General features: G+C 44.7%; 2 protein-coding genes across 2 annotated transcripts in view; both read right to left on the reverse strand.

Moving 5' to 3' along the window:
• ppk23 (pickpocket 23) overlaps nucleotides 1-5,241 on the reverse strand; it is a 27,032-nt gene extending 21,791 nt beyond the window's left edge. Inside the window, exons 1-3 of the mRNA XM_065429312.1 lie at nucleotides 5,060-5,241; nucleotides 3,571-3,628; nucleotides 1,579-1,715 (exon numbers count right to left, since the gene is read on the reverse strand). Coding sequence (XP_065285384.1) covers nucleotides 1,579-1,715; nucleotides 3,571-3,628; nucleotides 5,060-5,241 — 377 coding nt within the window. The remainder of the gene's footprint in view (nucleotides 1-1,578; nucleotides 1,716-3,570; nucleotides 3,629-5,059) is intronic.
• Nucleotides 5,242-12,988: 7,747 nt separating this feature from the next.
• The window catches only part of LOC135899936 (degenerin-like protein unc-105), a 31,464-nt gene continuing 17,302 nt past the window's right edge, over nucleotides 12,989-27,150 (reverse strand). Inside the window, exons 8-13 of the mRNA XM_070538001.1 lie at nucleotides 25,513-25,585; nucleotides 23,893-23,938; nucleotides 23,280-23,302; nucleotides 23,115-23,190; nucleotides 19,549-19,691; nucleotides 12,989-13,198 (exon numbers count right to left, since the gene is read on the reverse strand). Coding sequence (XP_070394102.1) covers nucleotides 13,117-13,198; nucleotides 19,549-19,691; nucleotides 23,115-23,190; nucleotides 23,280-23,302; nucleotides 23,893-23,938; nucleotides 25,513-25,585 — 443 coding nt within the window. The 3' untranslated portion in view covers nucleotides 12,989-13,116. The remainder of the gene's footprint in view (nucleotides 13,199-19,548; nucleotides 19,692-23,114; nucleotides 23,191-23,279; nucleotides 23,303-23,892; nucleotides 23,939-25,512; nucleotides 25,586-27,150) is intronic.

Below are 27,150 nucleotides of genomic sequence, written 5' to 3' on the forward strand. Positions count from 1 at the left end.
TGCTCAATAATTATTTTTTCAGAACCTGTCCCTAGCGCCTAAAGGAAACAGCAGTCACCATGAATGTAGTGCAAAGTGATGCTGATCAAATTAAAATGAGAGCGAGCGAAATATGGTTCAAGGTGTCTTAGATTTTAGACGCACCATTGCCACTGCGTATGGCGTTAGAACGGTTCCGTCTAGGAAACCAAGTGCGAGAATTGAAACAAGTAGCACCGACTAGGGTACGCAGCGATGTCGCGTGGAGTTCTCGTGTAATCACCAGCAGCAGTGTACTCATTTCTTCCTCCCTTTCAATTTTCTTTTATTCGATAGCGCGTCGGTTTATGATATTCGCTTATACTCCGGCTTTGTGCGTACTTGCAGTTTACATTACATTAAGCTGCTCGTTTGTTCGGTTTCCCATTGAATAAGTTGTTCGGAATATCAAAATCAAATTATGCTTAGCTACTGTCGATGACTGACTGCTAGCATGATTTAGCGACACGTACACAGTGTACCATCGCCAACAGCCGTCACAGGAACTTGTCAGTCGACTTCGTGGTGTCGAGGTTGGCGCGCTCTTACAGACGCGATGTGGCGCTATTCTAGTGGAGGAGTTGTCGGCACCGCAATGTCGGGACAGGCACGTGGCCGCGTGTTGTGTGCTTTCGCATACTGCGATGTGTGGCGATGGACTTCTTGTGTGTCGCGTGAAACGCGTACGAAGAGCGGGGATGCAAGGTGGGTGCCATCGAAGGACCTGCAAACACGCCGAGGGATTATATGGGAGCTACTGCGCACGAGCCACGAAGGCTGCAGCTTAACGCCGGAGGCGCCAAGACGTAATTAGCGTTTTACGGCGAAGAGCTGTCTTAGTTGTGGAATCCACGGGAAAGCCGTCGGCGGTGCCCGGCCCGAAAGGGCACCGGACTATAGCCGGCACGGTGGAGAGGAAGGAGCAGGGTAGGCAGTGGCGCAACCGACGTCAACTGGCGGCCGGAGGGGAATGTCGACAAGCTTGGCGATGAAATGGGAACCGCACAGTTCCCATTTTATTTAATAAATCTGTTCCAACTAGGCCGACTCGCAGTTACGCTTCACTTCCAAGAGTTTAACAGAAGCACAAAGCAGTCCATTAAGAAACTCACAATATAAACAACAAAATAACGACACTGTTTCTCGTGGATGTCGATCGCCTTGTTAGGTGACGTTAAAACAAGAACATTATAACGCGTTCTATAGTTTCTTCCCCTGTAATACAAAGCAGTTCTAAACACGTCATTATATGTTTGCACGGGAGTGTGCCGAGGGCTCTGCCTCTGGATAAATATGCTTTGCACTTGGATATATATATATATATATATATATATATATATATATATATATATATATATATATATATATATATATATATATCCAAGTGCAAAGCATATTTATCCAGAGGCAGAGCCCTCGGCATACTCCCGTGCAAACAGTTTTCCTACCGCGCTCTGCCGCCGACAGGTGTGAATGTCAGTCTTTGTTCTATTTTACCGTTGCAGAAGACAAGCCCGCACACTACCACTGTATCAGCGGTGCAATCACAAAGCTGCTCACACTTCGAGGCAGTTGAAGGAGAAGCAAGAGCTCACAGTGGAGCGCATGCTGCAACGAAACAGGTCGCGTTGCTCCAAAGCGACGCGCTGACGCATCTCAGGCTCGAACTGGACCTGGTAGACGTCCTCGGCCAGCGTCTGCGTGCAGCAAAGGGCTGTCTGCAGTCGCCACGCAGTGAGAAGCCAACGTACAGTGTAGATTACATGTGTCCAATTCGCTTGCTAAAGAGGCATCGCCATTTGGTAAATCGTGTCATTATGTAAATAGTAAAATACCCTCGTAATGAGGGCCATTGAGTGTATTCTTGAATAAATGAATAAACTTTATATAATAATAACAAATTCCTGAGTTTTACGGACCAAAAACCCAATCTCATTATGAGGCACGCCGTAGTGAGGAATTCCGGGATAATTTTGACCACCTGGGTTTCTTCAACGTGCACCACAATGCACGGCACACGGGCGTTTTCGCATTTCGACCCCATTGAAATGTGGGCCCCCGAGGGCGGTATTTGATCCCGCAGCACCGTGCTTAGTAGCGCTACGCCAAAGTCACTAAGCAACCACGATGGGTAAATAAACTTTTGCCGCATTTGTTTATCTGCTGTTGTCTCAATGTAGGGCGAGAAAAGGCACCTTCATTTTCCATCATTCCCATGCCTGCAATAGCATCGTAACTTTCATGCATAAAATTACGCCACGAGACCTCAAAATAAAGTAATCGATAAAAGTTAATTAATTCAGTTTTACAACAGTGTTTGAACGTAACGAGCAATTCAGGGGGCTTAGGAAATGTCATATAAAATGCCTTCTTCCTTACGGTCGCCCACATCATCCATTTCTTTTTGCCGAGAACAATAGCAAAATGGAGCCAGCTTCTCCAATTCATCGCCTGTGTAGAAGGCACGACTTCTACCTTACACAGCTGTTGCAAACTTCATTATGTGTTACGTATCATGCTATTTGTCATTTCAGCTTAAGTACTGTGATGTTCTTGCTTTCCTTTGTATCTCTAAGTACTGTTTTTGACAACCATTGCATCCACCTCCTCTCTAATATCATCTTGGTCCTGGGGGTAACGTGGTAGATAATACAAACATGAAAACAATATTACGCACCCATTTCTAACCTGCCATTTAAATTTGGCCTCCGCACGTCTTGCGCAAAACACCGGTGGCATGATATTTCAGGTCCCGTTAATAAAGAATTACGTCCTTGAATAATATTTATTTATTTATTTATTTATTTATTTATTTATTTATTTATTTATTTATTTATTTATTTATTTATTTATTTATTTACACGAGATTGGAGGCGAAGGGAAAAGCCATTCAAGGATCGCTTGAGGCGGTCCTTCGCCCCCATACGGACAAAGCCCCATACATTGTCTCTGCGCCCGTGAATAAACATATTTGTATCTGACAACAGCCTTGTATTACGTGGCAGGTCGTCTGGCTCGTATCTAACCATGTCTTTATTTCACTAATTTACTCTGCCTAGAAATTCAACAAAGCAGAAGTCACTGAAAACAATTAAAGTGTGGCAACAATACCGCTTCAGTGAGCACAGCTTCGAGTCCTTTGCTCCCAACAAACCCTCGATGCTAACATTACAGAGAAGTTTGCAGGTCTTGTCTAATGCATGAAGTGTTCTTGGAAGCGCCTACTGAGAGAGCGATGGTCGAAACTGTATAGCGGGACATAGTAACCTTAATTGCTTATCGCTTGATGGCGGCCACACGCCACCACCCCCGTATCAATCCCTGCTGATTTCTTGATTAACAGTCATTGACGTTAACGATTGTTGGCGTTGCTCTCAGGAGCCACGGCACACACCACTTAACTTTCATGTAAGGATTGTGGAGCAGACTTTGTGTAGCTTTAGTAACGTCATTCCCAGCAAAACCTCTCATTTTGGTTACTATCGGAAAGTAATATCACATGGAAAAATAGTTGGACCAGAACGGAAGCAATAATGACGCAACAGCAGTTACCTGAGCTTCAACGGTGCACGCATTCGGGTACAGCTCGCACAGCCGTGATGTGTTGATCCTGCGAGAAACGTCATTGGTGAAGCTTGCCTAACTTTTGTCATAGAGTTCCGTGCTAATATTGTAGGGAAACCCGCACTGTAGTCGACGAAACGTCGTGGTAATGACATGGATTTTTCTACAATTTTGCAGTGCTTTGTTGAGAAAACATATTGCGGCATTTTGCTGTTGCTTGCGATCCAGTTGTGTTAGCCGTTAACCTCGCAACATATATTTAGCGCAAGTAATTGTTCTACGTCCCTTTCTATTTTACGTTATTACGTAATTGGAAGTGAATAAATAAACGTCAACGCTTTGTAGTATGCGTGTTGGGAAATTCGGAAGTTTGAGAGGTAATACTAGCCATGAGCAAACGATATTTTGAGCGGTTTCCTTTGTTTATCGAGTATTAAAAATTGGTCAATTGTAAAAAAAAAAAGGAAGCTAACCGTGCGTAATCATTGTCATGCAAGGAGGTTGCAGAGACAGATTAGCAGTCAATAGTATGAATGACAAATCCATATACACGGGGTCGTTTCCACATTGCTCGAGACTCCACTCTGGCACCACACGTCTGGCACTAGTGCCAAGTATAAGTCGGGTAATCTTTGTACAACACTGTACTATATGGTTGATGCCGCTGGTTCGAGAATGCCTACCTCTGCACTTGCGCTGCCTGGCGGGCAAGCCACAGTTATATTAGTGTAGCTCGCTACTAACGCACAGCCGCCGCTTATTGGCGTTTCCACCCTACGCCAGGGCGTCAGCCACTGCACCTTACAACAAAGGCTTATCACGACGAGTGCATTAACTCCCACCGCAGCGGCTCGTTTCTATAGCGAGAATCGCAAGAAGGCGGCGGTCAGCCATCGCGCAGCTCAAGTACCTCCAGCAAGAAGCCTCTGACAGAGAGCACGAACATGATCCTGGAGGCTGCTTTCCTGCATTCCAGATAAACCAGTGCGATGGAGGCTACGCGCACTAGGTAGTTAGGCCGGCACTTCAGGAAAAAATAAACGCATGATTATGGACTTGACAAATCCATAAGGAAGCTGCGCGTGCCATGAAACTTGCAAGCTGTATTTCTGAAAGTTCAAGGCGTGACTGTGTACGAATTCTTTCAATTCCAATCACCTAACGAGTTTGGATCTAGCTAATGTTCCGGGGCCTGCAAGTTCTTCTAGCTCACGTGAAGAGGACAGGAGCCAATATGTGAAAAACCTGCCAAAATACTATGTGCAGTCAATACGGTTGACGACTGGCTTCCTACGTGTGAACAGTTGTCTGCTTCACGAGAACAAGAAACGCTTGAGGGCTCCGAAACGCAATAGGAAAATATAGCGTATAACTGCTTCTTCAAAATTTCATCCAAACCTTCATTACAAAAAGCTTGATAAAAGCTCAGATGCTTCCCAACCCCATGACGTGACAAGCCATGAGCGAGAAGACTCACCAGCTCTCAACGCACACGGTTAATCCAGGAAAGATTATGTTCTGACGCACTTCCTCGATGATGGTGACCGTGAACGGGTAGCGCCGGTACATCTCGATTATCTCCGACGTTTGGTACAAGAAGCCGCACATGCAGCACAGCCATACCAGCACCCGCACCACCGTTGATGAATGCAAGTTCATCCTGGCTGTTAAATAAAAACAAATGAACGGGCCTTTACGCAATAAATTCTGTATGGTCCCTGAACACGTGGCTGTACGCCCTGACTTCACTCACATAATTGCATAAAATATCCCAATAACCTTTTGAAAGCTCCTAGCTCCATCGTATGTGGCTCGTAGTCACATTTATAAACATTTTTGTTCGATCTAGTCTACATGGAAAACGACCGTGCCTGTAATATTAGTGATCCTGACCAGCCGATCGCAAGACCTTGACAGACGACAACTGCTCGCAGTGATCTGCTGGCGTAGTAGTCAAGGCTTCACAGACAGTACTCGGTGTAAGGGCGAGGTTTTCGTGCTTGCACGACACATACGCTGTCAATGCCTCACGAGCTTTCCGTAATGTACACTTCAGCATGGCCGATGTACTTTACTCCACAAATCCCCTTCCCGTCATGCAGCGCATCAAATTAGATACATTTGTGAGAAACCTCACTCCCTTTCTTTCTTACCACATCGCTCTCTCACTTTATTTCATTTCACACAATAGTGTTTATAGTCCTCTTGACTAACTTTTTTTATACGCCGTTCACTGCTTGAGAAACTGTTCCTTTAGACAGGGGAAAGCCATTGTTTGTGCCGTGTACTTCTCTGCTGCTTAATAAGGGGTATGAACGAACTCGTCCGCGGACAACCTTACTGAATAACAATTGTGTCCGTCTATTTGTCAGGCAGGGGGTGTTCGAATAGAGGTTTTTTAAGTGAGCTGTGCGGGTGCAAGTTCCTGGCACTCTAACCAATGAGCCGTTGCGCAAAAGCTTTCTTTTGGTAGTAGCAGTGGTGGCTTTTAAAGAAAGACGAAAAATCACAGTAGCTGTCTCACTAACTGAGAACACCTCAACAGTGCCGTACGTAAGAAGAAAAGTGTGAAAAAAAGAAAGAGAGAGAAGCGAAGGAAAGTTGGAAAGTGCTACGATGTCAAACGCACGGGCAGGGCAGGTTCGGCGGTTAGGACAGACGCGAGCAATGAGCCCTGTGTCTTAGAAAAAGTCCCGAAGAAGGCCATTACAGTAATTATTTAAATAGTCAATTAATAACACGAGTTTGCGGAGTGCGTGTCGACCCGCCGGGATATGGAGGGCTTGTGAAGTGGCAGATGGAAGCCTAAGAAAATGATAAGCCTCCAGGTGGTTGAGGCTGTCTGTGGTATGCGGATGGCATCGGAAGAGAAGTTGCCTGAGAGCCTCTCCTTCATGACAGTCCTTTAAGAATGACGTCGAGCATACGCGGCACCTGAGTGACAAGGGCGGGTTCCTCTTAAATGAAAGTACTCAAACTCGCGGAGAAAGCAAGCTGGAAGAATATTTCTTGCCGTCAAATGTAAGTGGATTACTATAAACAAATGCTACCTGCTGAAATTACAGTCGAGCCGGAAGATGATGAATTAAGGCTGAGTCCCGAGGGATCACGCGCGTAGGCGAAAAAAAGCTAGTGTGTAGCTCCTTGATATACAACTTCACTTGTCATTTACTCAGTGCACAATCACAGTGCTAAGTGCACCCTCATTTTCTTTGCGCAAGAGTACAGACTAAGGCGCGCGGATGTGTTCCGAAGCAGCGGACTTGACGGGGCACTAGCTGTAGCGTTGGTCTTTGTTGAACCGTGATTCGAACTCCGATTTTATCGCGTTATCAATATCCAGGTTGACATGACCATCTCCTATGCATCTCACATGCATTGCTATGACGACTTACTCGTCCACGCAATGATATACGAAATGCTTGTCCAGTGTTACTTCTTGTCATATTCCTTAAAGTCAATAAAGACGCACGCACTAACTCAAGTTTGCCAGCCGCCATGGCCGCTCTAATAATGTGCTGTGTCCCGGCGCGTTCAGCTTCCGCTTAGGAAACATGTTATCCATGCACTGACTATAACTGTGCATCTTGAAAAATATCGGCGTTTTCCATGGTCCACAGGGCGGTTCCCTCATTACGCTGAAATTCTACCTAGATAAATTTCTCGTCCTTTCGTTCTTTAAGTTTTTAATGCTAAAGCATTAAATGCTTCATTACGCGAAAAGGCGGCGTTATAGTCGGCGGTGTGACCGAACGATGATACCAAAATGGCTGACGGCAAGGACTAAAACCCGATAAAGAATACGCGAATCGACGTTAAACGTCTCAGGGAAGTTCATGTAAGCAAAGTAAATTAATGTCTTTGAGACATCATTAAGGTAAATTAGGGTAATTAAATATTAAAGTAAGTTAAGGAATCAGGTAAATTTCGGTCTGGGTGGGAATCAAAGCCGCGCATCCGGGATGCGAGACGAGCACGCTTCCCCGATGCGTTACGAACATTTAACGCGTTTTTGTACGGAGTATAGGCATTGTCTATGGAACATTTCAGAACGCATCCTTACATTCGCAATTATTTTCGTTGTTAAAAATTTTCCTGCAAGCCGCCCCTGGTTGACTAAATGTGTGCCTAGTGCGTGCGCCATTGCGCACGTCACGTCACATCCGTCTGGCTGGCTGAACGTGCGGCCTAGTGCGTGTGCCGTCGGACACGTGAGAGCGCAGCCAACGGGTAGGCGGTGGCGCTACGTCGTGGGTGTATAAAATGAGCACATAAAATTTTTTAAAAAACCTTAAAGTCGAATTGAATGCCGCTGAACAGTCCTTCGAGTTATGAACCCCTCGCGGGCGAGCGGGCGCGTTGAGACTTTGGCGCGTTTTTCATTCGGCCTTACCAAGGCGCAGTCAAAACGCAGGCGAGAGCTTGCGTGCACAAGGAACGCGCAGAAAAAAATACATTTCACCAAAGCCACTATAATGCTTTCGCGTTCTCATACGTTATCAGTCTTAAGTGTCTCTGTCGAGTTATTTTTGTGTAGAATCGACTTCTGATACCTGGTTCTGACAGAAATTTGTATCATTGACCATTTTTATCACTGTGTAGCTTTGTATAGTTACCTTCGTATCATAATTATATGGCTTGAAATTTCCGTCTCCACAAATTTCTTAGCCACCACGACATTAAACGTAAAGTCTAACCTTTTAAATTCCCGCGACGACGCAAGCAGTCTCGTTGTTTAACCTGCCCTACCGGTCGATCAAATTAATCAGCGAAGCGATGCCGAATTAACCAACGGGTGGCTGAAATCGAATTTCTTATTTGGTGGTTTGGTTTGTATATTTTCGGCTTGCCAGTCTGTTTTGTTCTGTTGCTTTCTTTTGGTTTCTATCTTTAGCGAAAGTTTGTTATTATGACTTGCACAATGCGATTCTGGCAAGACTTGTATTCCTGAGATAAATTGCTTGTGTATGAAAGTCTGCCATAATACTTCACATATAACCATCTCTACTTCATATGCACAATTTTTAGAAATTGTTTTCTGCGCAAAACTTTGCGATTTCCGTCAATTCCAATAGTTCGATCTTCATCATGCCAATGGCGAAACAAATTCAATGTCAAAAAAGAGGGCTGCTGTTTGCGCGATTTCGAATTAAACCATATTGCCTCAGATGACTCCACCAGATTATCTGCCACCTTCAGCTGCGTTTACCTTCCCTCGAGGATTTGTACTGCTCTAATACATCACCGGTTGTTTGCTCTGTGGATTAAGTAACGTGCCCAACTTTGCTTCTTTCTGTTTATTTCAACGAGAGTACCAGATAAACGCGCTCGCGCTCTAATCCACACTGACCTCTCCTTATCTCTTAATTTTACGTTTACTGTTTTTCTTTCGTTCGATCACTCGTTGCGCGGTCCTGACATTTCGCTCACTTTTCGGCGTTTTCCGCAATGTTTCATCGCCACGGGTGTGCACTCTTATCAATACCAATGCGAAAAGGCAGAGACGCAAGGCTATCCCCACAGCGATCCCCCGGCAATACTTACGTTGCGGAGCACCTCTTCCTCGCTCGGCGCTGCGTGACGACGCCGGCTTTCTGGGAGGCCAGACAGGTCACCCGCTGAGCACTTCAAACAAGCGCGTCCTCGGCCGAGTACTTCGGCGGTCGATGCCCGTTGTTTGCGCCTTGTGCAACGAGGGACACGGCTCGGGGCATGTCGGGCCCACCATTGAGCGGCACACGTTAATGGGAGCCGCCTGCGGACGCAGCTCTCATATTAATGAAATGGCAGAGAAACGACTGTTCTTGCTCGATGTTCCTTTGGGTGCTTAGTTTGCAGCCGTCTCAGTACCTTTGCTGCGACGAGAGTCTGCTGTGTGCTTTTCTTTTAACTTGTGTTTTCCAGCCGTTCTTTCATGGAATCGGCTTCAAACGGGGGACGGTACGATTGTCTACCTGTCCTGTAGAATATCGCTGAGTGTATGCGGCCTGTCCATCGAAAACCTTCAAACGACATTCGCGGATCTCGTTTTATTTATTTATTTATTTATTTATTTATTTATTTATTTATTTATTTATTTATTTATTTATTTATTTATTTACTTATTTATGTATTTATTGATTTATTTTGGTTAGTTAGTTAGTTAGTTAGTTAGTTGGTTGGTTGGTTGGTTGGTTGGTTGGTTGGTTGGTTGGTTGGTTGGTTGGTTGGTTGGTTAGTTAGTTAGTTAGTTAGTTAGTTAGTTAGTTAGTTAGTTAGTTAGTTAGTTAGTTAGTTAGTTAGTTAGTTAGTTAGTTAGTTAGTTAGTTAGTTAGTTAGTTAGTTAGTTAGTTAGTTAGTTAGTTAGTTAGTTAGTTAGTTAGTTAGTTAGTTAGTTAGTTAGTTAGTTAGTTAGTTAACATTGCTACTATGGGTATTGCAGCGTAACAAGGCTGGCGTAATTCTTGGAGAAATAAAACGCACACGTCTTGGCTCTGTGCAGATCCAGCAAGGTTAAACAGCGCGGGCAGGTGCGAGGGCCTTCTCGCCAAGCCACTACTGCTACAATCTTTCGTCACCACTGGCAGCCCAAAAACAAAGGAAATAATAACGTACACTGCCATTGTTGTAGTGCTCGCATTATGCACGTAGGAGTCATGCAAGGATGCGTTCTCGGTCAGAAGATGGTAGAACATCACCCCACCTGGTGATTCTTACGATGACTCAATAAGTCGTCTAAAGCCGTCTAAAAGTACGTTCTTTCAAAAAGCTCGAGCTTTTCTTTTTTCTTTTTTTTTCGCTTGAGGCCCTCTCGCCTCACGTGGAGAAGTCATTCAAATTTTATAGCAGGAGATCCACGAGCTCCACCTAGGTGGTCGAAAACAAACCGATGCACGTGGTTGGAGCGACGCGGCGACATGTCGCGTTATCTGCATGCATTCAGCTGAGCCAACTGTGGCTATCGTCACTGTGAGAGGTGGTGGCTCTGCGAGATCCCGAACTTGAAAATAAAAGTCTGTTTTTATGCACGTTTGTGATGATAGCATGTGGGAATTTTTCTGTTAACCACAATAGTGGTGGATGAAGGCCTATATATATAATCTCGTTGAACGCAGTTTGAGAATTCCCTGTCTATTCTTACCCACTGTCTTCTTCATGCGATAGAGAGATATAAAAACCCATTTGTTTTTATTAGATGTGTGTAAGAAGATGGTGGACTCGTAGAGGCGCCGGTTATTCCTATGCTCCGACATGCAATAAACAGACAAACACCTTGAGAACCCATGGCGATACAAAGAGCCCTCAAGCACCCGTTCTCGCGAGTATTTCATAAGTTGTGACGCATAAGCTACAAGTTCACAATTCAAGTTCACAAGCTTGAACACAAGGCCAATACAGCACATGTGAAAAACAACTATTTTGAAAAAGCACAAAAGCACACAAACCCCCACAATATGCCATACACCGTAAAATAACATCATACAATGAACATGAAAGACCACAACACTAAGACTATGAGCGCTATATTGTCAAAAGTGTCGCGAACGTCAATGCACACTTCCGACTAAGTGTAACTAAGTCATAAAAACACGAATACCTTCCAAATTATTTTCCTGTGATCCTCTATCTTGTTAAGACGCCACAGAGATAGTATGTGTGTCACATACACAGACATACAACGTCACACCGTGCACAGCGCCGCACAGTCAAAATTTGTCGTACACACCGGTCCTCTTTAAACAAAGTAGCAACGCCTTTAGAGCCGCTCTTACCGATATCCGTGTAGGCCATGCCGCTCAGGTATATTGGTGTTACGAGTGGGCTACTGTCCAGCTGGTCCAATATGGAAGAGAATGAGAGTGCTGCTCCTTTTTGGTTAAACCGAGGGCACTCACAAAGAAGATTAGCGATACCTTGGCTGTACCCGCAAAAAAGTGATTTTGGGCTATTCCGATCAGATAATGCACGCAGTCAGTCTCAATGTATCCCACCAACACGCCCAAACTTCTTCCCTGCTAAAGGGGAAGAGTAGCGCGTATAATTTTGAGTACCGGCTAGATATGCCGTTTATTATTATTATTATTATTATTATTATTATTATTATTATTATTATTATTATTATTATTATTATTATTATTATTATTATTATTATTATTATTATTATTATTATTATTATTATTATTATTATTATTATTATTATTATTATTATTATTATAGGTAGCCTTTCCGAGATTAAAACCCTTACAAACCACTCAGCCGCAGGGTGGGGTACAACTCTACCCATTAGAAAAACGAGTGGGTTTCCGGCAGTACCGGAATTTGAGCCCAGCACCTCCAGCGTACGCGGTGGATGCTCAGTCATTTCACCACCGCTGAGGTGGAAATTACGGCTGGGTAGTAAAAGTGCTATTTCTTTTTGTAAGTTTTAAAGCCTTCCTAACTTCTTCTCGAGAAGAACAAGCAAACCGATAATTATATGTGAGACATCAGTTGCTCCGTGTCGACGACTGAATGCTTCACTATAACCTGCTGTTCGGCGTAGTTGATTAAACAATAAATTCTAAAGCGGGGAAACAACAAGCACACAGGACAGACAGCAAGTACATGCGCTCACTACCAAATGTTTATTGTCCAGAAGGATGCAAGAATAATGCAGCCCATCTAACGCATACGCAGATTAGGAAATATTGAGAAAATCAAAGCCTACGCATACGCCAAAGCTAGTTATTAAAAGAGTATTTCTCACTCTTTAGTGCAAATATGTGGGTTTTCCCCCCGTGTGAGTACCCCATATAGGTTTCATCTATAGCTTCGTCCTACAGTCAAGTGAATCTCAATTTTCCGTTTCATGAATCTTCCTCCACTCTAGGAGCTTCCATAGAACTGGTTTGCCATAGCCTATGTCCCTCTGTTTCGAGTTGTCGATAAATTCCGCATCACAGTGCCGTCTACTAGCCTCCTGGTTATCTCAGATGGCAAGGCGCAGGCTCCGGAAAGATTTAAAAAAATAAATTATGAGATTTTATGCACCACAACACGACCTCATTATTGACTCGCCGTAGTGGGGGACTATGGACATTTGGACCACCTGGGGTTCTTTAACGTGCACCTAAATCTAAGTACACGGGCATTTTTGCATTTCGCCCCCGTCGACTCCGGAAAGATGTTCGTCTCCGGTTCGATCTTCGGAACATGCAGGACGAATGTTTCTTCAACAGCGAAGCTTCTTTTTTTTTCGTTGAAACACGTATGCGTTTCCTTTCCGCGTGGGTCTCCTTTTAGCTTTGGGCTACGGTTATCAAGATGTCGGTTTTCCCTTGCATATAAAAAGTGGTGCAAACATATCTCACTCTAGTGCAAGCATATCCCACTCTAGTACAAACATATCTTACTCTAGTGCAAACATATCTCATTCTATAATCCAAGCATCATAAAGGAGGTTAAGATGTATCTAAAATGAGAAAGAAGGCTTGTGTAAGACGATTAAACATATGGGCTCGGGCCCTGTGCATAGTATTGTTACAAAATCAATTTGCGTCTGCAAAGGATGTCGATCTAGTACAAGCCCATCTTGAGCGCTTGAAAACGGCGGTTAAGCAGGCGTGATGTGTGGACGGGATCCTTTTTCGCGGCGTTCCTGCACAAGAGAAAGACGCTTTATTTGTCGTGCTGCTAAGTTTGAGAATTGAGATAAACTGAAAGTGCCCTTTACCCAAATCGTACAAAATAATTGGTCGTTCTCGCGGCATTTTCTTAAAAAGCAGCGCTCTTTTCGGTCGAACACGCTGTTTTTGAATAATTCGAGAATCATCTCACACCAACACGCACAAGCCGTATTCGCATCAGCACACAAAAATAGAATTAGCTATTTACACTTTCTTATGATCAAGCTGAATACGTGGCTTTTAGAGAGCACCAATCTTAACAAAGCAACGATGGCAGTTGCTGTGTTACACAGCAATGATTTGCACCAAATAATCGTGGTGAAGCGGATTACTTGGTACGGCTGCATTATTTATTACCAAACTGACTGTTATGTTGTAATGTCGTTGCGTATGCATTAAAAATTATTCAACTCGTTCTTCTACGCAAACAATAAGTGTACAAAACTATATGCGTAACTGTACAGCCTGTTCATGAGACAAGGAGGAGCCGGCGCCGTATTGGTGGGTGAACATCTCCTTCCTCTATAACATCAATATAAAGATGATATGCAGTAGAGTCCCTTTAAGACGGGCTCGAAGGGACCATGAAAATTTGTTCGTCTTATCAGAAGTTCGTCTTACCAGAAGAATAATTGGCAACATGACCAGGTGTATCCAAATATCTCACTTCAAAACCGTAAATGATGTAGACTTAAAACTGGCAAAAAATGACATAAAAACTATTTATTTACCTGAACTTAACAGAAAACTTGTGCTATCATTGGCCTTAGTGAGGTTAGAACAACTGGTGAGGCTTATACAGTGCTGACTAACAGCCAGGTATTCTGCTATAGAGGACTCTTAGATAAGAAGTTATACGGGGTACGATTCGTAATAGATAAGGACATAGCGGGCAACATTGACGAATTGTACAGCATTACTGAGAGGGTAGTAGTAGTCGTAATAAAAGTTAGTAAGAGGTATAGATTAGAGGTGGTGCAAGCCTACGTTCCAACCTCCAGTCCCGATGATGACGAAGTATATCAGTTTTTATGAAGATGTATAATTAGCCATGAGAAAAGTGCAAACTCAGTATACTGCAGTAACAGGCGACTTCAATGCAAAAGCGGGGGAAAAGCAGGCTGGTGAACAAGCAATTGGCAACTACGGCATCGATTCTAGAAACACTAGCGGAAAGGTGGTGATAGCATTCGTGGAAAGGAATAAGCTGCGAATAATGAACACCTTCTTCAGAAAGCGTAGCAACAAGAAGTGTACCTGGAAAAGCCCTAATGGCGAAACAAGGAATGAAATTGATTTCATACTTTCTGCCGGTCCCAGCATAGTGCAGGATGTAGAAGTGTTAAGTACGGTAAAGTGCAGTGATCATAGGATAGTGAGGGCAAGGATTCAGCTCAATTTGAAGAGAGAAAGAGTAAAATTGGTCAAAAACAAAAAGGTCACATTAGAGGCAGTAAGGGTAAAAGCAGACCAATTCAGGCTGGTACTTACACATATGCCTTAAACAGCGGGATAAAAAAGACATAGAGGTAATGAATGAAACCGTAACTAAGCTGGCTTAAGAAGCAATAAGTGAAGTGGAAGGTAACGCACCAAGGCAACCAGTACGCCAGCTCTCCCAAGCAAGTAAGGACCTACTAAAGAAATCACAAAGCATGAAACTGCCCAACTCAAAAGATCATATAGAATTCACGGAATTGTCAAAACTGAACAAGGAGAAAATAAAGGATAATCGAAATTACAACGTAAGAAAGACTGAGGAAGCAGTAAAAAATGGACGCAGCATGATATCATTGAGAAGAAAAAGTTGGCATGGGACAAGCCAAGATGTAAGCACTGAAAGATAAGAACGGTAATATTATCAGCCATTTCGAAGATAAAGTAAAAGCAGCGAAATAATTCTATACTGACCTGTGCTATAGCCAGAGCAACCAGGATGCCTCCATTGTAAGTAGTAATGAACAGGTTACAGAGGCTCCTTCTATAACATGCGATGAAGTTAGAAGGGCTTTAGATGATATGAAACGAGGAAAAGCGGCAGGAGAAGATGGAATATCAGTCGATTTATTCAAAGATGAAGGAGACATCATGCTTGAAAAGCTTGAGGCCCTTTACACGAAATGTCTCACTGCTTCAAGGGTGCCACAGAACAAGAATGCCAACATTATACTAATCCTCAAAAATGGAGACGTTAAAAAATTGAAAAATTCTAAGCCCGTTAGCTTACTTCCGGTATTGTATAAAAATATTCACCAAGGTAATTTCCGATAGAATAAGGGCACCACTTGACTTCAGTCAACCAAGGGAACAGGCTGGCTTCAAGAAGGAATACCATACGATGGATCACATCCATGTAATCAATCAGGTAATCGAGAAATCTGCAGAGCACAATCAGCCTTTCTGTATGGCTTGCATGGATTACGAAAAGGCATTTGATTCAGTAGAGATACCAGCAGTCATAGAGGCATTATGTAAGCAGGGAGTACAGGAGGCTTATGTAAATATCTTGGAAAAATATCTACAAAGATTCTACAGCTACCCTAATTCTCCACAAGAAAAGTAGGAAGATACCCATTAAGAAAGAGGTCAGACAAGGAGACACAATATCTCCAATGCTATTCACTGCATGCTTGGAAGTATTCAAGCTATTAAATTAGCGCGGCTGAGGAGTGAGGATCAACGGCGAATATCTCGGCAACCTTCGGTTTGCAGATGACCTATTCAGCAACACTGGGGACGAGTCACAACAAATTATTGAGGGCCTTAACAGAGAGAGTGTAAGAGTGGGTTGAAGAATAATATGCGGAAAACAAAGATAATGATCAATAGCCTGGCAAGGGAACAAGAGTTCTGGATCGCCAGTCAGCCCCTGGAGTCTGCGAAAGAATACGTTTACCTTGTTCAATTACTCAAAGGGGACCCTGATCATGAGAAGGAAATCTACAGAACAATAAAAATGGGTTGGAGCGCAAACGGCAGACGTTATCAGACTTACCATTATCACTAAAAAGAAGTGTACTTTTGCCTAAGAGTGTCGACAAAGGTGCACCCTTTGGGGTGTATACCTGCCGCACAACGATAATCGTCATCTGCCTTGCTTGCGTTTCCTTTCTTGGAAACGGCGCGCCCACTACTTTCCTGTCGGGAATGCTGTCATGCTGATAACGCGCATGCCGTTCGTTACTGGGAAGTACCGGGCTCGCAGCGTTTAAGAAAGGAAGTGCCGACAAGGCTGATGGCGTTTATTGTTGTGTGGCAAGATACGATACAAAGGGTGTAATTTTGTTTTAGAGTGTGGGGTGATGTAATTAAGAAATTCGCAGGCGCAACTTCGAATCGGTTGGCGCAGGACCGGGTAATTGAAGATCGTAGGAGAGGCCTTCGTCCTGCAGTGGACATAAAGTATGATGATGATGATGACGATGATGAATAGAAAACTGTTTTCAAGTGGTACTGTTGCCTGGCTTCATTCCGTAATGGATGTTTGGCACTTCTGTGCAAATCGGCGAGCAGCCACAAACGATGTCATATCTGCTAACGGCCTTAAAGGGACACTAAAGGTTACTATTAAGTCAACGTAGACTGTTGAAATACCATCCCAGAAACCTCGAAATGCTTGTTTCGTGCCAAGGAGAGACTTATATTAAGAGAAAATGCGTTCTGAAGCGCCCGCGTACCTCTAGCGCAGTTCAAATCGCCCGCCCTCCGATCGAGGAGTACTGACATCATGGTCTCATAGTGACGTTGCGCCATCGGTGAGTAGAACGGCGTCCGCAGACAGCGCTACGGCTTTTCTGCGCAAAACGCAAACGCGCGGCCAGAAACAGAGCCAAGACAGAGCCGACAGCAGAGCGAAAGCGGGAGTATGATGGCTAGCGGAAGGAGAAACGCGCGACCATAAGCTGGTACTTCATTCTATGACGCAAACTTCGACGCTCGTCGCAATGGACCCTGACAACGACAGATTGGCTCGCGATTGTGGGCTCAACTTCAGCGATTTGAGCACTGACGAGCGCGACCTGCTGCTGAGGGCTCGCGCTGCCGGCGTCGTTGCGTACTACGACGGCGGCCTCGACACTGGCTCTCCGGAGCGGGAAAGCAACGAGGGCTTCCCATGACATCACATGGACGTGGCATTCTCGCTGCTTGTTCCAAATGAAAGTTTCGCGAGCCAGCAGAACCCTCACAGCACGACGCGATAACGAAACTACTGAAACTCCGAAGCGTGCGCGGCGCAGAGTCGAGCGAAAACGAAACCTTTCGACCACCCATATTACTGAAGGGTGACGTCAAAATGTTATTTTTTCTTAGAATCGTATAGACGTAGACAAGTAGCATATTTTTCCGTCTTATAATCGAATAAAATTATACTCTTTATACGAGTAGTTGAGTATTAGTAACACAAATTATGAGGAGTGCTTTCGTCATCGGGCTAGTACCGGAATGTCGCTGGGGGGTCTCAAATCGTGTCATGCATTTACCTCAATTTCTCGGCTACTAAAGCTCTGTTCGCGATTATATTGACGCCATAGACGTTCTAGAACATTGTTCTAACACTTTAACTTGAGTTTCTGGTAACCTTTAGTGTCCCTTTAAAAATCCTTCTGTGCCTTCGTGCTGCTGGAAAGAGTTCACTAGCAAGAAGTTAAATCAGGCGCCTGCCACCTCACAATTCATCGGTGCTATAATTCGGGCTAGAGAAAGTACGATGGAGCACGCTGAGTGAGCAGCGAAGCAACACAACCTAGAGGAGTCTAGGTGTCATTGAGCGAAGTGGGAAAGGAGAAACAAGGCGAAGCGTCGCGAAGGAGGAAAGTAGGCGGAGGTGCGCTGGGTTGACCTCCTCTGGCAGTTTCTTTCGCGATACAGGTGTACCGGGCTCGTCTCGTGATAACATCGTCCTCGCGCACCGCACGCTGTGTGCGCGAGTGAAAGTGTGTAGCGGTGAGCCGACGATGGCGGCTCAATCTCGCGCGCGCGAAGGAGGAATGGGGGAGGGGAAGCGGGCCGTTTCCATATAGCGCATGGCGCCGGGGAGGGGAGGGAGGGGGGTGTTGTACTTCGGCCGAGCGCGGTTTGCACGCGGGTTTTATATCTCTAACGCGATCTGCGTTGGGAGCACAGTCTCGGTGGGCTGATGGCTCGTAGCTTTGCGTGAGCTGTGTTCTCGCCGCTCAGTTTGCGATGAAGTGATAGACAGTACGAAGGTCACTTCGCTCGCTCCTCCTGCCGCGATTCCTAACGCCAGCGTTTTGACAGCAAGCGTATGCGGTCATTGAGCGTGATGTTTTCATGTTTGCCTAAGCGCGCTGACATCATGCTTGTTAATTTAGTTCGTAAGCGAATGTTTACAAGGGGGCGTTCTATTCCGGCGGCTGCTGCGTATGGCGCCGCGGCGCGAGCCGTCTTGAATGCGATCTGCGATGCGGGCAGTCTAGGAGCACCGAAGGCCGATAGCTTCGTACGCGTTATGCCACTCACACACTTGCGCGTCATCCGCGTTTGTGAAGTCAAACGTCACTGGCTCCTTTCGTTTCCTCCTCTTGCTTCTGCCTCTGTCCACCGGCGATGTGCGCCGCAGGCACCCTGGCCTTCAGAATCGGTAGCGGTGGCGATCACTCCGAATGTTCATCTTAAGCGTCCGAGGCGGTTCGTCCTAAGTGGATTTTTTTTTTTTGCATTGAGTCTATGGAACACCAAACAAACGTTCCCATGTCGTTCGTTATATGCAAAAATTCGGCTTAACTGAGTTTGTCTTAGCGAGAGTTCACTGTATTAAAAAGTTTCGCGGGCGTAAACACTTCGGACGCAATGAAGCCTTAATATCAGAACCATTCTGTTTTATCGTTTCCACCAGGAAGGACCATGTGACGTAAGCATTCGTTTTAGTTTAATGCGTCGCCTCGAGGTGACGCTAATAAGCACTCTTTGTCCTGGGGTGCTGCTCTGGACATCGTAAAACACCGCCATATTGGCAAATTCTGTAATGGTGGCATATTCAGCCAATCAGAGCAGCCATGCCAGCCCTCTGGCCGAATAAGAGCTGACAAGATGGCGAATTAGACAACATTTCGACGTAAAAATAGTTCTGCGTTTCATGCGAGTGGAACTACCTTGCCCGTGAAATAAAGTACAGCGAAATTGGAAACAAGCACTGTTCCGGCAGCACACGAAAATCCCCAGAGTTTTCAGGTGCCCCTGTGAATGTTTATCTCTGTTTCTGTGCCTTTGTCACTTTTGCGATGTATTCGTAACTATTTAAGAAAAAAAACCAAGCAACTACTTGTGCACTACATTTGACTGTGCGTGTGCACGCTCATACCTTGAAATCCTTATAGACGTTACTCTGTCGCTTCCGAAGAAGAAATCCAGGATCCTTTGCTCTAAGCCCTTAAGGATTGAGAGCAGCGAGAATCCGAGCCACATTCCTAGGTATCCGCCCATGTATCCGAAAGCTTCCACAATCTGGTAAAATAAACGAAGAGCGGATTACAATGATGTGAATGCAACATGTGGTGTGAATGCAAGAAAAAAACTGACCCGTATGAAACCGGGATTCCAGCTAGTTTTGGTATCCTATACTCCTGCGTGCTACCGGTAGTCCTCTTCTGGCATCCCAAGGATGTAGGAGGTGAGAGTCTACTGCCGACGTGTCCATTGTGAGTTAGATGTCTTTAGTGTGCTTCCCTGCCATTTTAGCCACTTCAGTAAGGTACTCTTCAATATTTCCGATGCTTTCTCGTATATCATGTTCTCGGAAGGCCATCCAATTTGTCAGCCTTGCCTTTCCGGTTCTGCTCGGCTTCTTATGATGCAAGATTTCAAACTGGAGGATGTGCTGGTCGATACCAAAATTTTCTTCCAGTCGTGTGTACTCAGCCTTAGAGATCCCTCTTGTAAGAGTGAGGTCGGGATTTGTGTCTCTGTATAATCTGTTGCCTATTCAAGTCGTTAGTATATAGTATCATTCTAGAGAGTTAGGTAATTTCATTGTGTTGTATCGTGCACTCGCGCTTCTTTCTTTGTCGTGTGCTGGTAATCCCATGCTATGTGGGAAGCATTAAAATCCTCCATTATTACGAGTTTATAGCCTTTGGTGAGTCTTCTGGCTTCCGTACGAAGTTTCCAAAGTCAGATAGCGGATTCCTGGGCGGGCTAACCCAGGTGTCCCAGCTATTGGACCAAGATCTTTAAAAAAGCACAAGATCTCTAGAGAAATATTATAAGCTGCATATTAGCGGTAGTCGTGTGTACTTACAACCAGTTCTGTTTCATCACTAAATATCAATTATTTTTGTTTATTTGGCTAACATTTTAATTATTGCTTAAATCGCTAACATGTCAATTATGAGTTGCAGGCCACCTGAAATAACATCGGAGTAAAGCATTTATTTCGTGCTGAAGTTTGCCTCGTTGTTGTTATTTTTTTTTCCCCGAGATAAACAAAAGCCCGCAAAATGCGCGAAATATGAACTAGATGCGCGCTCGCGCGTCGGGCAACTCAAGCGCTCCCAAGCGAACTTCGAAGAATGCACGGCTGCGTTCCTTTATTAACAGCGGTAGCTCGGTACAGGGCCTCACGCTTTTTGATGTTCGGGGCATGAGAACCCGCTGCTGACGCACTAATAAGCGTCACGCAATCGAGGGGGGGGGGGGTGGGGGAGGTGCGATTTAAAAGCAGGGAAACCGTGACGACGCACTTACGACTATTACTTCGCGTAATATTCTCGTTTTGTAGATAGAAGCGCCTGGAATTTATTTCTTTTTATGCACCTTTGGTAATAAAAACTCATATTTTGCGCTGGCGCAAGTCCATTTAATGCGTTTTGGCGGAGCTATAGGACCAGCGCATGGTGTTGTCGACTTTGTAAATGATTTTGCTTGGCCTGTCGATTCGTAGATTTTAATAGGACATCTCAACGGGACCACGCCAGTTACCTGCACTTCACGGGCACACTAATGCCATTCTCGAGTGATCAGAAGGCAAAAGTGATTCTGGCTCTGGGGGCGGCGACAAGAGGAACGCAGCCAATATATATACCAGATATGGCATCGTTGAGGGCGCCCCAGTTCTTCAACGATACTTCCAAACTACGAAGTTCTTTGCGATACGGGTAGCTTCATAGGAAAGCGACGCAGGACTGGGACTGGACAAGAAGCTGGAAAGGATGTTCTGGCATTCTTCGCTTCCAACTCTCACGGCTGTATGCGCGACACAAATGCGGAGGCTGGGACCTCGAATTCATCGGCCTGGAGAAATTAAAAAAAAAAGTCAGATGCACCCGTACCACGTAGGTATACATCAAGAGCTTTAAGACCGAGATTTTCAAAACTGACTTGACTTTGCCAATAAGGTTTTCACGAAATCTGAACAAGAGCCGGACTTTCTGACCCACGTTCTGTGGGCGGATGAAGCACATTTCTCCAGAAATGCACAATTTAATCTTCACAACGCGCACCACTGGAGTGATAAGAATCCCCACTGGATGGCCCATACACGACACCTATACCCATGGAATTTAATGTAGGTACATCATTTTTTTATCTAAACGTCATCGGAGCCATCTTTTTTGACGCCACGCTAACGACGCAAACCTAGTGAACGACATCCTCGGAGGCCCTGTGAACGACGTCTGCTACCATGTTCCACTTAAACGAGAAGAAAGGGGGTTAACCAAGGGGCCTGATTTTTATTAGTCATATCATAAGAAGCCAACAAACACTGACACCAAGGACAACATAGGGCAAATTACTTGTGCTTAATAAGTGAAATAAAGAAACGATAAACTACAGGAAGTGAAAGTGGGTGAAAGAACAACTTGTCGCAGGTGGGGAACGATACCGCAACCTTCGAATATTGGCGTCGCTTTTGATGATGTCCTGACATTCGGAATCCAACATCCAATACACTGTCCAATATGCTGTCACGAATATGCTGTCACGGGAAGTGATCAGCAATGGTCTAACGAGAAATGTCACTCTGGCCAGCGTTTCGACAAGAGGACTTTTCTTTTACCTGACGAAGCCAACCTGGGTGCGGAATGGCACTGCATAGTTATAACAAGACACACACGAAGGAACCCGATCACACACGTACAAGCTGATGCGCAAAAATATCCATGAAAAAAAGAAACTAACCTGACAACATGCAACCGTTTACAAATGGCTTTGTCGAAACGTTGGCTCCAACGACATCCCTTGTTCGAACATTAAAGATCACTTTAAACCTCCATATTCCTTAGAACCTCTGTTTTACAAACACACGAGTTAATGAGCACATTGTATGTAAATAACTGAATATAATGATCTGGTACTTGTAAGGCCTGCAGTAATCATTCTCGCCTCTCTCACATCATCTTGGATGCAGAGCACGTTTGTTGCCTATTGTCGCTGATGCTACACGCTTTGAAAAAAGAAAAGGAAACGTGGACTCGAGTCTTAGATCAACACTGCAGTAGTGCGCTCCCTGTGTCATTTACTGCTGAGTGCCGGCAGACTAAACAAGAGCTGCGACGATGTCCCTTAATGAATGCACTAAAGAACAGTACGGGTGATTGGGCGCATTTTCCAAGGTTGCTGCCGGCACACAAGCCGCGTGTTTCGTCCACTTCTACGGCGCTTCGACGTGACGTCGTAAAGCAGGCCGGCACTGTTCATCGAGATCTACTGACTTTCTCAGTTCTTTGTTTCGGACAGGCTCCGCGAATCGGACTTGTTGCGGGATCACGTCTCGCTTCCCTGGAGCCCACTTAGGGTGCGAGAAGCACGTCGTCGGAAAGCGGGAAGTAGAAAGCGAGAAAGTTTAATAACAAGAAAGGGAAAAGAGATCAGGGCGTGAGGCAGATTGCTCTAGCTGGCTACTCACCGTAAACGGCCAAAGTCACTCACCGTGAGATTAGGCTCGTAGACGAAGATCTTCTGTGTGTCCGAGGAGAACTTTACGGTCAGACCGAAATGCTTGATCCTTGCAATGAAAAGAACAAAGCAGTCGCCCCACGGTCGACAAGTGTGCCTGATTTTTTTTTTATGTATACGAAATTTTGTTTTCCTTACTCGTCGCTCGTTAAGAACTTGGACTAGAAATTGAGAGAAGAGAAAAAACAGAACAATATTAGAAAAGTGCGAACGAGCTTATACGCGACTTATATGTCTTACTTCGCTTGTTTTTTCTTCTTTAGTGCTTAAGGCTAAGACATACTGAAGCTATAACGCGCAACAAAAAGTAATGGAGTAAACAGTGCCAAGTACTTGTTTTAGTGGACGGTAGTTTTGGAACCAAACCAAGCACACGAGCATATATTAGACGCTTATTTCCGTTAACACTGCAATTCGAGAGTTATAATAATTTAGCGTTTCATCATTACTGTGAGTTAACTACCTGTTTAGTCGCCAATAAAGTCATAAGGTTCTGCAGAATGATAAACTTACTTTCCTGTATTACGTCTTCTGTTAGTGGATATCACGTACTAACAATATTGATCTAATATCAAGATATATTTATGCGGAAGGTGGCGCTGTGCTTGTACTTGTTGCCTCTTTTGCCACATTTCGTCGATTTGCGCCAATTTCACGTAATTTGAATTCCGCTAACATGTTCAGACCTCATATTACTAATTTGCTTGAGCATGCTGGCTTTCGTACTTTGATGCACGCTGCTATAACGTACCGAAGCCACTCCCATGCCCGTGAGTCGAACGTCGTATGAAGTGTCCCTGTTGAAGAAAGCAAAAAGAAAAAAGAAACGCACGTCTCAGAGAACAAAAACATGATCAGAAAGAAAACCATGCAGATACAATGCGCATTTTGAAATCTGTGTGAAAAGAAGCTTTACTAAAAAGCGTGATTAAAGGCTGTAAACCTGCTCATCTTATGCAACGTATTTTGCAGCATAGCGATTGCACGCACGCCCGACACATCAAGCAAGACGCGAAAGCCCGCATCATGCGACCAATGTGATCCACGCAACCGTTGTTGCACTGGGATCCCCCCTCTTTTCATCACGCCATCTCCAGTATCAGCTCAGATTACATCGCGCTATCACCCGAGACCGGCGCACTTTACTCGGCGAAGAGCCGACCAAGCAGACGCGCCAAACCCTGAAAAATAGGGCAGGGAAAGATTCACTTTGATAAAGGAATGGTGCCCTTGACAGGGTGCATATGTTGCGCTGGGGATATTTCTCGTATATCGTGTGCGTCCTCTCGTGCCCAGTGACCGCCAAATGACCGTTATAACGATATCAGAAGCATTTGGTTTGGAAAAGGTTAAGTTCACGTAACTTTGAATGAAATTTTTGAAATAAAAATAGGTTTGTGCCATGGTGATTCCGGAGCTGCTGACTCCTGAGAAAAGGTTGCGAGGAAAAGGATGTTGCGCATTGATTGAAAAACTTCAGACGACAACAGTCATATATTGCGAAGGCTCGTCACCGGACACGAAACTTGGATTTACAAGTATGCAAGCGAGCTGCCATCACAGAGCAAAGAGATGAAAACGAAAGATGAGAGCAGGATAAAAAGAAAAGCGCGAAAGAACAAAGCAAAACTCAAAGACATGTTGATCGTGCTTCTTTGCTGCCGTGACACCATGAATCTGTGCCTGGAGGTATGTTGATCGTGCTTCTTTGCTGCCGTGACACCATGAACCTGTGCCTGGAGGTCAAACTGCCAATGCAGCTTTCCAAGTGGAGTTCCTGAAGCATTCGAAAGATCGTGTGCGCCGCGTGCAACCAAATTTGTCGAAAGGATGGCGCTAATGTTCTGCAGCGAATAGTGTCCTCGCCAACTGCTCTGCAGGGATAATAAGTGAGCTCTTGGCACGCAATTCCACCACTCAGCTGGAACATCTCCCCACTCACCGGATTCAGTCACCCGCGACTCTTTTATATTCCCCAATTGCAAGGTGCTGCACCAGGGGTGGTATTTCGGGTCTGTGATGACACTTCAAAAGAAAACGACATCGCTGCTGAAGCGCTTCGCGAGAGAGGATCTCCAAGGGTGATTCCAGCAATGAAAGGTGAGGTGCAACAAGTGTATCGTGTCTAATGGGCAGTATGTTGAATTTGATCACATAGATGCACCCGAAAGTTGGTGACATAATGATTTTTAACGTGCTGCGCGGACATCAACATATCTCGTATAAGCGGATTCTTTATACGAATGATAGCCTGTTTGTGAGCTATTCAGTATGACAGCAGCAGCAGCACCTAGCAGCCACGGTAAGCAAAGTGCGGGTATGTTGCCGCAGAAAGCTTCGCTTTAAAAATGTAGAAAGCAACAATACTCACATACACGGTGCCCGGCACTTCTTGTGGCACGGTTTGAAAGTGTTGTTTCTACTGAGAGTTGCCACACAAACCTCTGAAGCAGAGAAGAATGAAACTGATACATGCATTATTCCTTCACGCCTCCCTCATTTTTTTTTCGTTTCTGCCTTTTTTTAAGCTTAAATAAGCGCGGTAAGAATGCGTCAGGTTGGATTTTTCTTTTTTTTTTATTACGGCCCTCAGTGAAGCGAAACTTAGAAAACATGTTGCCAATAGCGCGCCATCAACATGTGACAGTACATGCTCATTTTCAATCCTTCACGGGGGAATTCTGAATATTCTTTTTATTGAGCAGTTGCGTTGATACAGCAGTACTAATCGATCCAGTGACTCTAACTACGCAACGGTAAGAAACTCATTAGGTGATGTCTTCACATACTTCATAGGCACAGGATGCCGGCTAGTTTAAGTGAAAAAGGCGTTTTCCCGCGAGGCCATCACTTAAAGCGATCTTAAAGAGAAAAGTTAGTTCACCTGTAGTAGTGAAGTACTGTTTTAGAATACCAAGAAAATCACTCTTACCCTAAGAGGAGGCTTGAAAAATCAGAAAAGACGCAATACCGAATATACGGCAGGTGACGCGGGTGGTTCCCGTTACCGTGACGTGTTAAATTTTGATAGCTTCTGCTGGCGCTTAATTTTTAATCGATAAAGATGGACTACACCGTATTGTAAACAAGCCAAAGGATGAACTTACTTAGCAAGTTTCGAGAACTGTTACTGCGCCCCCCTCCCTCCCGCCAAGTGCTCAAAACACAAAAAAAGCACATTGAAATCCGTGACGTCACACTGACGTATCGGCGATGGGAATTCAGCGCGAAATTTAAAAGATGAAAATTTGGGCATGCTTTTATTTTCAAGTAATCAATCTCTTTCATCTAAACTATCTAAAAACAAAACAAATTTCAAAGAGACATCTATTATTGTAACCTGATTTTGTGCTTCTAAATTATGATGAAGATGATGATTTATTGGCATCCCCTCTGAAACGGGGCGGGGACAAATCGTCACCGAGCCTGCTTGAGTTACTCAGGTATGTTATAAATTATTTTCCTTCTAGCATCATTGTATACACCTCTTTGACCTTCTCTATCTACAATTTACCTCTGTCTAAGCCTGCAGTGGATCCGGTCGTGTCAGTCTCCTCCTTGCTTTTCCTCCCCCAATACTCTAAACGTCTCTTGCTTATCTCGACTACTGACCGCTTGATACTTCCGTCTATTTTACATCCAAGCGCTTCTTGAAGTTGTACCTTACGTACTGTTCTCGCAAGGTGAATCCCTTCGTATTCCATTAGAGTGTGCTGAGTGGGCTCCGGATTTCCGCTGCAGCATACACATGCCCATCTAATTGCGATTATTTGCTTCGGTATGTTTTTGTCCTTAGGTAACCAGCTAGAGCCTCAAAGAGCAAGGCACTTCCTTTCGTGTTCGTACAGGTTTTCCCTTGAATTTCGTTTTTCTCATTCTTGTAAATCTCCATGATCTTTTTCGTTTCCATTCTTTGCATCCAATTCGCTGTATCTGTTTCTCTAACTTTCTTTCTGATTACTCCTGGTTGTCTATCTACACTTTCAATTACCCTGTTTTTCGTTACCAC

This window comes from Dermacentor albipictus, chromosome 4 (genome assembly GCF_038994185.2).
Source record: "Dermacentor albipictus isolate Rhodes 1998 colony chromosome 4, USDA_Dalb.pri_finalv2, whole genome shotgun sequence".
In the NCBI taxonomy this organism is placed as follows: domain Eukaryota; kingdom Metazoa; phylum Arthropoda; class Arachnida; order Ixodida; family Ixodidae; genus Dermacentor; species Dermacentor albipictus.